The sequence below is a fragment of the Calliphora vicina genome, chromosome 1 (genome assembly GCF_958450345.1).
Source record: "Calliphora vicina chromosome 1, idCalVici1.1, whole genome shotgun sequence".
NCBI lineage: Eukaryota > Metazoa > Arthropoda > Insecta > Diptera > Calliphoridae > Calliphora > Calliphora vicina.
The window spans coordinates 45555525-45571918 of NC_088780.1; the positions used below are offsets into that span (position 1 = coordinate 45555525).

General features: G+C 29.5%; 2 protein-coding genes across 2 annotated transcripts; both read right to left on the reverse strand.

The window, feature by feature from the left end:
* Nucleotides 1-542: 542 nt before the first annotated feature.
* Nucleotides 543-8440, reverse strand: LOC135959657 (uncharacterized). The gene is made up of 3 exons (XM_065510659.1): nt 7700-8440; nt 809-1175; nt 543-737 (listed from the first exon to the last, which is right to left on the reverse strand). The coding sequence occupies exons 1-3, from the start codon at nt 8399-8401 to the stop codon at nt 550-552; spliced, it is 1257 nt and encodes a 418-aa protein (XP_065366731.1). The 5' UTR covers nt 8402-8440; the 3' UTR covers nt 543-549.
* Nucleotides 8441-14677: 6237 nt separating this feature from the next.
* Nucleotides 14678-16366, reverse strand: LOC135948990 (uncharacterized). The gene is made up of 4 exons (XM_065498447.1): nt 16142-16366; nt 15586-16079; nt 15089-15464; nt 14678-15017 (listed from the first exon to the last, which is right to left on the reverse strand). Exons 1-4 carry the CDS (start codon nt 16317-16319, stop codon nt 14821-14823), a joined length of 1245 nt encoding a protein of 414 aa, XP_065354519.1. The 5' UTR covers nt 16320-16366; the 3' UTR covers nt 14678-14820.
* Nucleotides 16367-16394: the final 28 nt, after the last annotated feature.

Genomic DNA, 16394 nt, shown 5'->3' on the forward strand with positions numbered 1-16394 from the left:
TTCTAAAAATTGTATGCCACCACAAAACTGGAAAAACAAAAACACGATCCTCTTATAAAAAATTCTATTTTTACAAAAATAGTGACAATACATGAATATCAAAAATAAAATTTCCTAAACGTATCAATCCAATATTATAAATTTATAATTGATGTCATAAAAACTTAATAATTTTAATCACACTATAAGTTCATAGCTGCTCACGAATTTGCAACAAAATTTAATGACACTGCATATTATTTATTTACACTTATTTGCCATTTTTTTTGCCAATATAATAAGTGTGCCCAATTTTTGAGATATAGTTTTAATCAGTGTATTTTTGGGCTGATAATAAAGTGTAAATATTTGTTGATTCACGTACTTGCTAATATATACATGATATGTATATTTTATTCTTATCAGTTTAGAATAAAAACTTAAGAAAGTCTGACTAATTTCAAATACTTAGTACTTACTAAGGTCGTTGTTAAATAAATGTAGAGATTTTTAGTCACTAAATGTCAGTAATGATTTATTAATACAATTTTGAATTAAGTAGGTTATTTTCTAAATATCAAATGCTCCTCGATTATCCAACCATGGTAATAGCATATTCATATTTTTTATATATAATTCATTAGCAAACATAGATCTTTTTAATTCATCATTATCTTCATTTAACAAAGTATCAACATTAGCATCATCTCGTGATTCACAAAGTATTATTGGCATCAATGAACTAATGGTGAGATATGCTAGAAATAAAACAAATATTTATGAAATATCTATGCATTAGCTATTACCATTTATAAGCATCTCAACATACCCCAGTAGTCATGTTTTAGCAGCTCAATGTGTATTTCTTTCAGACTGGGAAATGTTCCTTCATATTGCAACAAGTTCAAACATTTCGTTAATTGCTGATGATAATAGTAAATAAAATAATCAAAATATTTTAATTTCACTTCCATATTTGTTGATGATAATAGGAAATAATAAAGATCCTGTGCTGGTGTACCAAAGCGACTCATTTGAAAATCAATTAACATCGTTTCTATGAGATGACCACTTTTATCGTACTGAAACATGATATTGTTTGTCCAGCAATCACCATGATTTAGAACATTAAATTTATTTGTTTTCCAATCGGATTCTAACTGAAATGGATCCGGATAAGTTTCGAAGAAGATTTTCTGAAAATCAAATTAATTAAATGTTTATTAGCTAACAATAAGAGTTTAATCAAATAAATATTGTATCATCATCTATATGTGATCGCTGATCACTCATCAAAAATATTTCATTTAGCTCCCATACAAATGTCCCCCAGTAATAATGATTGAGCAGTCATAAATATGTTGAAATCCTGATAAAATTTTGCTCAAATCAGTTCTAAGTATTCATGATACAATAATTGTAGAAGGTAGAATCACTAGGGAGAGTTTTCAATATTTAGCCCTATAACGTCAAACTTTGATTTTGATTTTTTTTATATTTTCTTTTGTTTGACGTTACAAGAAATGTATAATTGAGAATTAATTTTTTACTGTGTGTGTACCTTATATTGTTGTACCATGTAAGTATTCTGAAATTATACTGTAAAGTATGGCAAATATCAGAAAATAACTTGAACATTAAAAATTGTTTTTTAATAACACTGTGACAAAATCGAACTTTTCGAATCGGAAAGCAAATGAAAGCTTACGTTTTCCATAACAAGGTTTTATTTTAGTTCAGCGCTAGATTTTTTTTTACACACATTTGAATTTGGAACGCTGGCTAACAAAAAAAATCATTTAAAATTTGATAAAACAATCCCTATTTATTTTAATGATCCCGGAAAGTTGTGGTATCTTACTATTTTTGGGGTCCGGGAATATTAAAAATACCGAGGAATCCTAGTTTGGGAACCCCTGCTCACGCCCTTGGTTTGCTCATGAGGTCCTAATTCAAAACTTTTATTCGACAACACTTCCTCTTTTCGCATGTCAAATTTCATTAAAATCGGACCAACCGTTTAGAAGTTACAGATTTATTTCCGTCTTTATTTTTCTACATCACTGTGCAGCGCCCTCTAGCGTAAGTTTTAGGTAAAACTAAATATCAAAAATGGATTCCCCGACCCCAAAAATAGTAAGATACCACAACTTTCCGGGATTATTAAAATAAATAGGCATTGTTTTATGAAATTTTTAATGATTTTTTTTATTAGCCAGCGTTCCAAAATCACTTACTTCAAATCCGTGTAAGAAAAAATCTAGCGCTGAACTAAAAAAGCCTTGAGGGTTTTGTTATGGAAAACGTAAGCTTTCATTTTCTTTTGGTTTCATTCCATTCCGATTTTGGTAGTTGCACAGTGTAATTAATATCGAGTTGAAATAAGACATAAACAAGTTTCGTATAAAATTTTACCTTTGGGTCAAAATAAGGAACACCAGAATTAATTTAATTGTTACGTTTTTACCTTTTAAAAATAGTGGTTTATTTCTCTTTAAATAAAGCGAATACTTTTGATTGCAAATAAAAGCAGTTTAGTAGTTTAAAATTGTAACAACTCTTTATTTATTCAAATGTACAACAACACCAGTTTAAATGTCACTCAGTGTTCTTACACAAATACACGTTTTTTTAATTCTCAGAAGTAGACACACTTAAATTACACACTTTATAATGTACAAGAATATACAGCACACTTAAAGGCAGTTAATTTGTTTTTACTTAACCATGCTTCAAATTAGACTAACTGGTTGTTGTTCTCACTGCCAATTTATATACACTGCATTACCACCGAGATGCTTCTTGAAATATATATTTCTCCAATGATCTTTAAACTAGCATATTCAAATTCTACCTTTCAAACAATGCTAATAACAAGCTATCCACAAGTAGAAGTTTCTACTTATAGACATGTTTTTTAGTGTTGCCAGGAGCTGGCAAAAAAAAAGCTATATTGACTTCAAAAAAAGGCTTTTTTAGCTTTTAAAAAAAAGCTAAAAAAGCCTTTAAAAAAAAGCTAAAATATTATAAATTAAGAATTTAGGTTTATATTTATTTTTAAATAAAAAATTAGAATATATATATTGATAAAATTCATAAAGATGGTACCCCAAATTATAATCAGTATATTAATCACATAAATATTTGGCTTTGTAGCATTGCTGGTTTAACGAAATTAAACCAAAATGGGTTTTATTGATTTTTTTTTTATTTATATTTAATTTTGAAGCACTTGATATTGGCAATTGTTATTTATTCTTTTAATACTGCACAATTCTTGAGTATGTTGAAAAGCTAAATGAAAAACTGTAATGAATTATAATGAAAATGGCTCACAAATATAAATTTAGCCTTTTTATTTTTATTTATCAAAATAGGCTATTTTAAAATTAAAAAAGGTTAGAAAAAAGCCAAAATTTCAAGGCTAAAGAGTAAATAAAAAGGCTAAATTTAGCCTCAAAAAGGCTAAATTGGCAACACAGATATTTATAAACATGATGAATGTTGCAGGCAGTCGTTACAGACCGTTAAATGTAAATCGATAATGGAAATTCGTGACAATATTAACAAACTATAAATTTTCCGCCATATTCCCGGTTAAATTTCTATTTAAAAATTTTCCATCTTATTAATTAATTAATATGGGAAAAGGTCAGCGCTAACTATGGCCAATACTTTGAATAAATTTATATTGTACAAATATGTATATCAAAATAAAAACTAAACATTTGAAAAAAAAAATCCACCAGTTTTAAATTATACACTCATATACTAACCTGTAAAATATAAAAACAATTAATTTTCTATCAAAAAGCTAGAATTGTTGTAGGGAGATTAATTAATTATACTTCATTACAAATTAAATCCCCCTACAACAATTCTAGCATTTTGATAGAAAACAAGTAAGAGAGTATGGTCGGTCAAGCCCGACCATATAATACCCTACACCAAGTAAATGAGTAAAAATATTTTTCTTTTAAAATATCAATAATTTATATTCGTGAGTGATTTTCGGAAGTGAGCCTTATATGGGAGCTATGACCAATTATGGACCGATCACCATAAAATTAGGTGTTATGTCTATATTAAAGTTAACTGTGTTGAATTTTGTGTGTATACCAACATTTTTAAGAGATTTATGCACGTTAAAGTGATTTTCGGAAGCGGGTCTATATGGGAGCTATGACTAATTATGGACCGATCGTAACAAAATTTGGTGACATGAATTTTGTATATATAAAACTTATTTGGAGCGAAATTTGTGTAGATACATATATAAATTAAACATTTATGACCGATAAAGTCCAATTTCGAGGGGACATTTGTATGGGGGCCGATTTTAGCCAGTTTCAATAGGCTTGGTCCTTGGGCCGAAAAAGTAATATGTACCAAATTTGATCGAAATATCTTCAAAATTGCGACCTGTACTCTGCGCACAAAGTTTACATCAGTAATGCGCAGCCCATAGCACAATTGTGCAGAATCAAATCACACGTATTCTTATGCTCTTACATTTTAGTAGTCGTTGCCCACTCAACGAGACAACTAGGAATACGCATGAGCACTGGTGTATGACTTTTTCTTTATTTTTTCAGTTTTTGTATTTGTGTGTTTGTAGGTGCACTGAATAAAATAGAGGATTTATTTTTGAGAACCTCTGGTTTACATGGACACAGTGATGTTAACCGTACGGTAATTACCGTATTGTACGGTAATTTAGACCTCCGTACGGTAGGCAGGTAATTTCTACATTTGTACGGTAATTTTAAAAAGTTTAAATATTTAAGAATTATTTCCCAAAAGTTATATTTCCATAATGTGTCTACATATGATATTACGAGTATACGGTAAAGTAATCGCAAGTCTTTCAAGTATGGATATTTCAACATACAAATTAGTATTAAAAACTGATTGCAAAAATTTTTTTGAATCAAATCAAATGCAATCATTCAAAACATTGACGTAATAAATCCCCAATTAATCGATACCAATATTTCTGTAATTCCTTTAGTTTTGCACTTCCCAGAAGCTGTTAAAATGGGTGAATTTAATGAAATTGATAAGAAATTTATGCTTATAAGGCAAATAAAAGATGTTGGAAAAAATGCCATTCTGCTGTTTTACAAACTTGGTCCTATATTCAAAATCCTATATTTGATATTCACGAAAATTACTTTTTGATGGTAAAATGTTTAGTAAAACTGCCCTGTTTTTTGCTGTTTTATTTGCATTTTTGTTATTTCCCTATTTCTCTGTCTTTTCAAATAATTAATTTTCAAATATTTTTTTGGAATAATTTCTTCTTGCAATTCATGTTTTCTTACTATTTTTTGAATGCTGAACATGAATTTTACATTTATCAATCATTTAAAAAAATTAATTACCATGCAAATATTTTACCTTTTTGTTTTTGGAAAATATAATTTCCATGACATAAAAATTATAAGCTAAAGTTGGAGTTTGCTTAAAAAAGTGTCTATATCTTAAATAAATCACGTTAAAAACTGACAGATAGCATAAATGAAATCAAAATAATTTAATTCTATTAAAATGGAAAATCCTAATTCTTATCATTTTTATACATACACATTGAATATTTTGAGAAGAAAAACCTACCTCTATCTATCATAAAGTACCCAATATTGCAAAATTTTAAAAACCAATTTATGTGAGATTTAATAGTTGCTTTAAAATAATTTTAAATAGTTGCTTTAAAATAATAACTCAAGTAATACGCGAAAAAAACAGTTTTTGGCTTTCCTGAAAAGTTGTGTTTTTTAAGATAGGGAGTTTTGAATATAGGCTCTCAATATATTGAATTATAAAAATAAACCTGTTTCAATAAGAAAATATTATTATTTTTCTACAAAACTTTGGATACGGTAATTTTACTTAAAAACGGTAATTTTTTTAGGTCTGTACGGCAATCGAAATTAAAAAGTTAACATCACTGCATGGACAGCCAGCCAGCCGGCCAGCCAACCAGACGGACGGACATCGTTTAATCGACTGAGAAAGTGATTCTAAGCCGATCGGTATACTTTATGGTGGGTGTTAGACTAATATTTTGGGCGTTACAAACATCTGCACAAACGCATAATACCCTCCCCACTATGGTGGTGTAGGGTATAATTAAGTGTTTTTATATTTTACAGGTTTTATATGGGTGTATAACTTACAACTGTGGGATTTTCTAAAAATCTTTTTATTTAGATACATTTGTATAATATAAATTTATTCATAGTATTGGTCATAGCTAGCTACGACCTTTTCCCATCTTTCAGGTAACATATGGATTTCGCAACAAAAGAAGTGCTATTTTTTTAAAGCCAACCACGACTAAAGCGAATTTCGGATACACTGTTCTGAAATGAAGCGTATCCCAGAGAGAGCATATTGTATCGATCGAAACAAATAGTAGTCAGACGGCGCATGGTCTGGACTATAAGGCTAGTGAGACAAAACTTCCCAACCACTTCCTTCTAAATAGTTTTTAACAGATATTTCAATATGTGGCCAAGCGTTGTCATGATGGAATATTACGGTTTCATGTCTGGCCGATAAATTTTGAATTAAAGTTAATTTTTTTTTTAATTTTTGAGTCGCAAAATCTTGAAATATGTATGTTTTTTAACTGTTAGACTATTACACTGTGCTAGTGGAAAAAACTGTCAAGCGGGGCACCCGGTGGGTTAAGCTGAATTCAGTGGTGCTAACCGTTTTTTTAGGTTAGCTCGTATTTTCGAGATATACCGTTATTTCGAAAATGGAGGAGGTTGCACAAAATATATTCGCGTAACTCAAAAACGGTTTATTTTATTGAACAAACTGAAAAACCCGAAATTCCGCAACAAAATTACCTTTAAGCAAGGCTGGACATGTTTTTAATCTTTGCAGTCATTTTAGAAATATAATTTTTTTTTTAGAAAAATTTCGAAATTTTTGGTTTTTAAGATCGTATATGCATTTTTCAATTTTTAATGCCGTTTTAAAAGCTAAAAATTTCGAAATTTTTCTAAAAAATTATTTTTTTTGCCAAAAAAAATTTATATTTCTAAAACGACTGCGAAGATTATAAATACGTTAAGCTTTACTTGAAGGTAATTTCATTGCGGAATTTCGTTTTTTTCAGTTTATTCAATAAACTAAACTGTTTTTGAGTTACGCGAATATATGTTGTGCAACCTCCTCCATTTTCGAAATAACGGTATATCTCGAAAATACGAGCTAACCTAAAAAAATTGTTAGCACCTCTGAATTCAGCGTACCCGAAATAAGCCCCCCCTCTTGACAGAAAAAAAAGTGTCAATTTCGTGCATAGTGTTATTATTTTGACAAAAAACCAGCAATACACGTCAACAATTGCAATGAATATTTCCCAAAAAGTGGCATTATTTTCGGAGTTTATGAGCACCAAATTTTCTCGTAAAAAACTGGAAAAGTTTTAAGAATTTTTCGTAGATTACGATTTTGCTATACGCTTAGTAGGCAAACAAATTAAACCATTAAACCAGTAGGCTAACAAATTAAATTATTCATAATTCTTATATCAAACGTTTTTTTTTATTTTAAAGGAAAGGTAAAAAACAATTTGAAAATTGTAATCAAAATATATTCATTCAAATATATTACATGTTCGGGATTGAACTATATTTTATTACTTGTTTAACTATAGATAATTTTATACAAATTGAATTCCAAATAAATACTAAATACTCACCAATTTTTCTTCCATATACTTAAAATTTCCATAAAAATCCAAATTTTCACGAAATATTTCATTTAATTTAATGCGATGATTTTCAAACAAATCGACATCACTTGACAAAGATTTGCTGTACATTGTTGGATAAGGCCCCTCCTTCATGAAATGTTGTGCCGAAGCAGCATGAAATTGTGCCAATTTTTGTAATACTGCTTTAGTATGCACTAAATCTAAACCTAAATGTCGGTTAAAATTTGTAAAACCTTTAAGTCTTAAATCCTCCAGTATAAGAACATCATCGTTTATTACGGTTTTAGTAGGATCATATAAACGAGGAGCCAATTTTACATTACAACCGGCTGTTTGATAATATCTCTGAAAAGCTGCAATGTATTTCGAATAGGTGGTGTGTTCTTTAACAAATATTTTCCACTCCTTAATCATGAACTGTAGCGTTTCCGGTATTGGTTTGATCTTAACCATATATGAGTGAGAGGTTTTCGTATTATTTTTCAATTCTAATTCGATTGTTATTCTTAGCATCACAGTCATAAAATTTTCTCCCGTCTTAACGGCCGGTTTTGCCATAAATTTCTTTAATGTGCGATAGTTTGGAAAATCTTTATCCAAAAATTCTTGAAATAGTTTTTCATTTAGCCACTGCGGTACATCTTTGAAGCCCGTATTTTCTATTATTTCTTTATTATGTCTGTTCATTTTGTTAAGCGTTTTAAAAATAATACTGTGCAGTTCTAAGTTTTTTCAGTTACTATCTAATAACTTTGTTGGGGTTTGAACAGTTTTTGTGCTTAAATATTTAGTTGTATAAGCAATTAATTTATTATTGTTTAAATTATTTATAAATACGTGCTCATCAGTGTTGCCTTTTTAGCAATATCTGTGCAAAATTTAGAATTATATATTGTTAAAAACCATTACGAATTTATAAAAATTTATAAATATACTTTTTAAATACTATTTCCTAAAATCAGAGGAACCTATAAAAAATTTGTTTGTGTTTAGACCAGCGGAAACTCTCCTGCCAAAGACCTAACTCAGTTGTCAAAAACCTAATTGGTGAGAATGTATTAGTAAAAAAAACTATGTGAAAACAAAACCAACACTCGTATGTGTAACTTTTTTGAGTAATTTTTTTGTTTCAGTTTTTTTCTAGTTTCCGCTCTATGTATATTTTCTCTATGGTTTAGACTGTTTATAGTAAATAAAATTAAACTAAACAAGAAAATTTATTTTCTTTAAAAACAAATACTATATTCCTCTTGAACAATTTATAATTTTTTAAATTACTTCTCCTGACAACACTGGTGCTCATTATTATTTGCGCCTCAAATAATTGTAATTCAGTTAGTCCCCGTTTACAGTAGACGATAAGTCTCAGGCGAACGCAAATGCAACTACAAATAAAATATACATGCGACCACTCGTGCGACTCAAATGCAACGTTTTATATAAACAGCTGATTAGAATCAGGAAAATTAATTGTTGGTTGTGTAGCTAAAACAGATGTTGAAATAAATTACAGTTCTCTGAGTTAATAAATAGTTTTATTAAGCTATTAAATAAACTGATAATATTTCAAATAAAAGCATACTCCAAGATGGTTACTAACATATGCGGAATGAAATTGGAATAAAAGTTATTCTTGTGTTTTTAATGACCTTTACGCTTTAAGCGTATATTTTGGTTTATAAAATTGTAAGTCATTGAATTATTTTAACGCTCACATGATTTTTATATCAATGAAATTGAAAGCTTTTTTTTGACATGACATTCATAAGTCTATCACGAAAATATATAAGTAAAGACATAACTTAATGTATTTTTCGAATGTAGACTTTATATTGGAGCCATGACATATTATGGGCCTATCACCATATAATTTTATAACTTGATTCACATGTAGTTGAGGTGTAATTTTGTTGAATTTAATTTAAAAAGCACTATTAACAAGACTTTTGTGGCTATTATAGTGATTACTGGAGGTGGAACCTATATGAGAGCTATGGCGAATGATGGACCGATATTTAAAAATTGTAGTATGATTCTTGGATACAAATTACTGATCTCTGTAAAATTGTGGTTCAGTATAGATTTTTTTTATATATGAAAGCTATAACGAATTATGGGCCAATCTTAAAAAAATTTGGTACAACGATTGAGATTTGTATCGAATTTCAACATGATTACTATATTTGTAAAAATTACCCTCATTCACAACTTATGGTGGGGGAGGGTATCAGAAATTAAAAAAAAAATAAAATTTTTAAAAATTTTGGAAATTTTTTTAACGCCCATCCGACTCGGAGGTGTCATTTATTTATTTTTAAATTCTGACCCCAGCTAACTCAGAAAGTTTTTGACCGATCTTGTTGAAAAATTGTGTCTGAATTACTATCCAATAGGACTTCGATTTCAGAAGTTGGTTCACTTGACATGAAATATACATACATATAAATACTGCAATATTTAAAAAATCGATAAATTTATTTTTAATTTTTATATCACATTGGCTTCAGCCTTTTAAACATATTACAACGATGAAATATGGAGATTTTAGAGAGAGCAAGGCTGAAAATTAACGCATTTTGATATTGCCGGTTTATTTACTAAAGTCTACTTGAAGGTTCAGACTGGACAAATAGTCTTTAGTGGCTTTAAGACTACGGGAATTTATCCATATAATAAGCATATTTTCAGCAAAGCCGATTTAATTGCAGAAAACTTTCCAGGTAGTTAAAATAACATCCTTAATTTTATATAAATTAATTAAATTTATAATTTTTTTAGAAAATCGTATTAAAGCAACGATGGAAACGAAAGTTGACGACATGTTAGTCTGTAAACCCAAAAATTTACCGCGGTTTTAGAAAAACTTAGCCAACAGTTTTAACAACTTTACCATACAAGACAAATTTTGAAGAAAAATCATCTAACAACAAAACTCCTATGAAGAGTACTCAAACTCAATTCGTTTGTTGACTTACATTCAAGTGAAAATGACGAAAGCGTCAATTTTACTGACACAATACTATCAACAAAGGATACAACTGTAACTATTTTTGGTAACGCAGTAGACGGCAATGTAGTGCACAAAAAAGATTCTGTAAATTTTCGGTTTGCTGCTGATTTTAAATGCATAAATTGGATTAGTGGAAAAGATAACATAATATACATATATCAACGAAATTGTGTCTTCTTTTCAAAAATATATAAAATACACACAGCAAAGAGTTCGATTGGAAATCAGTTCCCATTTTAAATATTTAATAAGATGAACTGAAATTAAGGTATCATAATTAAAAAACTATAATTTCAATAGATTTTCTATGATAGGAATTGTAAAAACACAATTTCAATCGAATTATGGTTCTGACAATACTAATGTTAGTTATCTTAACCATCTTAATGTTTTCTAAAATTTTAGTTATTAATTCGTCTACTATGACTAAATTAAATTCAGCAATATTCGTTCAATCCCCAAATATTAGTGGTTGTAATCGAAAAATTCGATTACGATATGAAAAATTCAAATTCGGTGTTCTCAACCGAAAGAAAAATTTCTATTGGTAGAAATTTTTGACAAAACATTTAGCTTGTATAAAATAAATTGAAATTCACAAAATAATTTATTTTGTCTAAAATATTTTTAATTTTGCAAATTTAAACAAAACAAAGATCTACTAATTTTTTTAACTTAACAAATGAGCATTAGGAGATTTACATTAAAGTGTGAGTTTATTGGATTTATCTTAAACTATTCATTAAAGACGTGTTCAAATATTTTTTTAGGTTTCATAACAACAATCACATCTGTATGATAAGGAATCGTTTATCATACAGATCTTGGAAGTTAGTTGCGAGGAGTCAGCCTATGACCGTCGATAGTTCTTTCGCAATAGAAAATATCCACGCTATCTTGAACTCGTCAACAAAACACCGATACATTTTTCTGGGTTTTAAAATGTATGTTAATCTTTTGTTCTCACATTGTTTTCCTGAATGAATTATTTCACTCATTTTATTTATAGACACAGAAATGTCAAGATTATTCAAGTTCTAAACCAGCCTCAATCTAAACAAGAAAATATGTCAAATAGCCACTACCATTTTAAAAATTTCAAATAAGTGAAAATATTGCAATGTTAATTACACTCTTTTCCTTTATATATTAAGATTTTGTACACATTTTAAGAATAAACACATTCTATTTTTATCAATAAATGGAAGAAAAGTTAGAAACGTCCTTAACTTAAATCATGTGCTAGAAAAAATCGTAATTATCACCACTAACATATTCTGTCCTTACTACCGAATTATTTTATTTTAAACAGTTGAGTCTACCATTAATTCAGCAAGAGAATAACACAGCTACCATATATTCAGTCATGCCAATCGAATTTTGTGATAGTACGTGCAACCGACAAAATTCGATTGGCGACAAATTCGGTTGTGAACATGAATCTGTTTTCTCTGTGAATCAAATCATAATAGGTCATAGCTCCCATATAAGTCCCACATCCAAATATTTTTAAATTTGACCAAATATATTCGTATACCCTTTTTTATACTCAGTTTCTTCACTTGAGGTTAAAAGGGAAAAATGTTGATCCAAACGTATTAACTAATTATTATGTATATAAATTGTTAAATTTCATACGTTCTAATAGGAATTTAAATTATAAATTTCTGAATTAAATACAATTTTTTGTTCATTTGAAATAAAATATCTTCTGCGTAAACTAGTCTTTCTAACAATTGTTATATTATTTCAGTTGTTATGCCATCATATTTAGGTGGAGGGTATTTAAGATTCGGCACGGCCGAATATAGTACTCTTACTTGTTTATAATCTGTTTCTTCACTTGAGGTTAAAAAGGAAAAATGTTGATCCAAACGTATTATCTTATTATTAAGTATATAAAATGTCAAATTTCATACGTTCCAATAGGAATTTCAATTATATTATGTACTTTTGAAATAAAATATTTTCTGCGTAAACTAGTATTTCTAACAATTGTTAAGTATTTAGGTGGAGTGTATATAAGATTCGGCACGGCCGAATATAGTACTCCTACTTGTTTTTAAATTTTTTTTGGTGAAAAAAAAAATTCGGGTTAAAATTTTTTTTTACCCTTTGCAGGTCCAACATACTATGGTCTTTTATACGTCGTTGCAAAGGTTTTTGAAATATTTATCATTAGATATCCATATTGTCTATATTAATGACTTAGTAAAAATAATAAAAATAGGTAAAAACAAGTAAGAGTGCTATATTCGGCTGTGCCGAATCTTATATACCCTTCACCAAATTATACTTCAAAATAAAAATTTTAAATATTTTTAGGTAAAGAAAATTTTTTTTTTCCAAAGTTGTTTTTTAATTTTTTGGAAAAAATTTTTTTTTTCCGATTTTGACCCATTGTATGTCCAACTTTTTTAATTTTTTGGAAAAAAAAAATTTTCTAATTGTTATTTTAATTTTTAAAAAATTTTTTTTTTTTTGTTTTTTCAATTTTTTTTTTGATGAAAAAAAAAATCGGGAAAAAATACGTCGTTGCAAATGTCTTCTTAATATCTATCATTAGATATCCATAATGTCTATGTTAATGTCTTAGTAATCCAGATATAGGTAAAAAATAGGTCAAAAATCGAGGTTGTCCCGGTTTTTTCCTCATATCTCAGCCATTTGTGGACCGATTTTGCTGATTTTAAATAGCAAACTTCTCGAAAGCATGTCTGACAGAATTATTGAAGATTTGGGGGTCTTCAGAAAATTGATTTCAACAGACAGACGGACAGACAGACAGACGGACATTGCTTAATCGGATCCAGAATATATATACTTTATAGGGTCGGAAATGAAAAATGTAGAAATTACAAACGGAATGACAAACTTATATATACCCTTCTCACGAAGGTGAAGGGTATAAAAATCGAGGTTGTCCTGGTTTTTTCCTCATATCTCAGCCATTTGTGGACCGATTTTGCTGATTTTAAATAGCAAACTTCTCGAAAGCATGTCTGACAGAATTATTCAATACTTGGATCCGGAAGATATCTGGGGTCTTCAGAAAATTGATTTCAACAGACAGACAGACTGACATGGCTTAATCAACTCCGCTTTCTATAAGGATCCAGAATATATATACTTTATAGGGTCGGAAATGAAAAATGTAGAAATTACAAAAAAAAATGACAAACTTATATATACCCTTCTCTCGAAGGAAGGGAATGAAAATAGGCCAAAAATTGCGGTTGTACTGGTTTTTTCCTTATATCTGAGCCATTTGTGGGCCGATTTTGACGATTTTAAATATTAACCGAGCCGGTAGAAATCCCGATATATTGATGTATGAATCATGTATGTAAATTATTTGGGGACTACAAAAAGTTGATTTCAACATACAGACGGGCATGGCTATAACGACTTCGCTATCTATAACGATCTAGAATATATATACTTTGTGGGGTCGCAAATGAAAAATGTAGAAATTACAAACGGAATGACAAACTTGCCTTGCCACTCATGGTGAAGGGTATAAAAATGTGAGACACGGGGCTACCAACATTGAAGGGCCATACACTGGCCCCCCTTACCCCTATGAAGCTGATCTAGGAAACACCTCAGCTTCTTCCATGTGAAATTTAGTAGTAATATCTCTAATAGTTCCCGAGATACCGAATTATTTCCAAAACAAACGTTTCCAAACAACTGTGTAACGGTAGCTAAACTAGGAGAAAATTCTTGAAATTTTTAAAGCATTTTTTTAGTTTTCAAACTTTGCATTTTTTGGAATTGTCTACCGACATGTGCCCATGACTTTCTTTTAAATATTACTTTTAATCTATTACTATTATTTTCCTCCACTTACCGATTTGAAGAAAATATCTGTAAGTTAGGGTATCTTCTGATCCGATTTGACCTGCAATTTGTTCTAACTGGATTTTAATAACAATGTTATAACATTTATATTTCTTTATTAAGTAGTTAGTTTTAATACAAAACCAAATAAGTATAATAAAGATAACAGATAACAAAATAATACTTTAGATAATATAATGACTAATAACATGTTTAGCAATAAAGTTTCCTATAGTAATATAAACAGAAAATTTCATCCGAAATAGCCACGATTTTCCATCCAGGGTAAAATTTGTTGCAATTGCTTGACATAACGTTCATTTGTATACATGGCATGTTGCATATCACTACCACCCGACTTATCACCCATCATATTATCCATGGAAATATCGTTTGTAGTTGTGGGATCCAATAAGAAAACTGGCAAAGCTTTTAGTATTACAGTATAGCCTGGAATGTTAAAAAAAAGATATAATAAAATACAATTTTAAGGATTTCCGCAAATTTTGGTATTAACTCACCCATAAAACTTGTTTTGTAAATCCATTTATGAACATCAGTTACAGATGGCAGTGATTTTGTGTAGTTCAAAATTTTTAAATGTTCTACCAACTCTTGGTGGTAATATTGCACAAAATAATCAAAGTACTTTATTTTTATATCCAAACAAGGACATGACAGTAAAAAGTATTGTAAATCTAATGCAGGTGTAACATAACGACCAGCTTGAAAGTCCACAAATAATGTTTCGATTATATGACCCATGTCATCGTGTTGGAACATTATGTTGTTGGACCAGCAGTCGCCATGACTGAACACATAAAAACCATCTGGGTTTTGAGTACTGTCATTATCACTCTCACGCAGCTGTTCAATATAAATGGGATGGAAATTTATCTGTAATGAAAGGATTAAATACAAAAAACTTTTAGGGACATTTTTAAGCAATCAAGTCCAATCAGGCCACATTTTTCCCGATTTTTCCGAACTCTAACTAATATCAATAAAAAAAACTCACAATTTTCTCTCTTAAATGTTCTGCCTTATACAGAGCTAAACTTTGCAATAATTTTTCTTCTTGCGGCTTCTGGGATTGTGCCAAAACACTCAACATTTGTTCATTTAACATTGGTTTCATTAGCAGTTCTGGTAAGCTGCCTTTCTCAGCAATATAAGTAGCAGAGGCTGCATGGAATTGTGCCAGTTTTTTCAAAGCCCATTTTGTATGTTCCATATCTAGACCCTCCAAGCGATTCATAGTTTTATAGCCATCCACACGTATATCCTCCATTAGAATAACATCCATGCCTAAATCTTTGTCGAATTTAAAAGCCTTTGGTGCAATATGCACATTATGTCCCTGCTTCTCATACATTTTTTCAAAAGCTGGCAAAAGTTCATAATATGAAATCAATTCACGTTTAAAGGAGTTCAACATGGTTACTATAGCCATGGCCTGCGGAGACTCGGGGGGTACTTTCAGCATATATTTTAGGTTTTTTGTAGAACCATCTTTAAAATGAAATTTACGAAAATGTGAAAAATATGCATGATTTTACTTTTAATATAGCTACCTTTTAATGCTACCTCAATTTCTATGGACCATAATGTAGATAAATAGTTCTCTCCCGCAGCAAATGCTGGCTTAGCTACAAAGTTTTGTATTTTGCCAAAATTTTCTACATTTTTCTCTAAAACACTAACGAAGAGCTCAGCATTTAACCACTCGGGTACGGGAATGGTAGTTGTCATTATTTAATAAAACGTCTAATCACTTTTTTAATAACCGTTTAAGTATGATCGAGTAAACAAACTAATATTTAAAGT

Coding starts and splice junctions, on each gene's coding strand:
- LOC135959657 (XM_065510659.1), bottom strand. CDS start 8,401: ATGAACAGACATAATAAAGAAATAATAGAAAATACGGGCTTCAAAGAT. Junction 1,176..7,699: donor AGTATATGGAAGAAAAATTG/GTGAGTATTTAG, acceptor TTTGATTTTCAG/AAAATCTTCTTCGAAACTTA. Junction 738..808: donor GCTAAAACATGACTACTGGG/GTATGTTGAGAT, acceptor TTTTATTTCTAG/CATATCTCACCATTAGTTCA.
- LOC135948990 (XM_065498447.1), bottom strand. CDS start 16,319: ATGACAACTACCATTCCCGTACCCGAGTGGTTAAATGCTGAGCTCTTC. Junction 16,080..16,141: donor AATTGAGGTAGCATTAAAAG/GTAGCTATATTA, acceptor TTCATTTTAAAG/ATGGTTCTACAAAAAACCTA. Junction 15,465..15,585: donor AACATTTAAGAGAGAAAATT/GTGAGTTTTTTT, acceptor CTTTCATTACAG/ATAAATTTCCATCCCATTTA.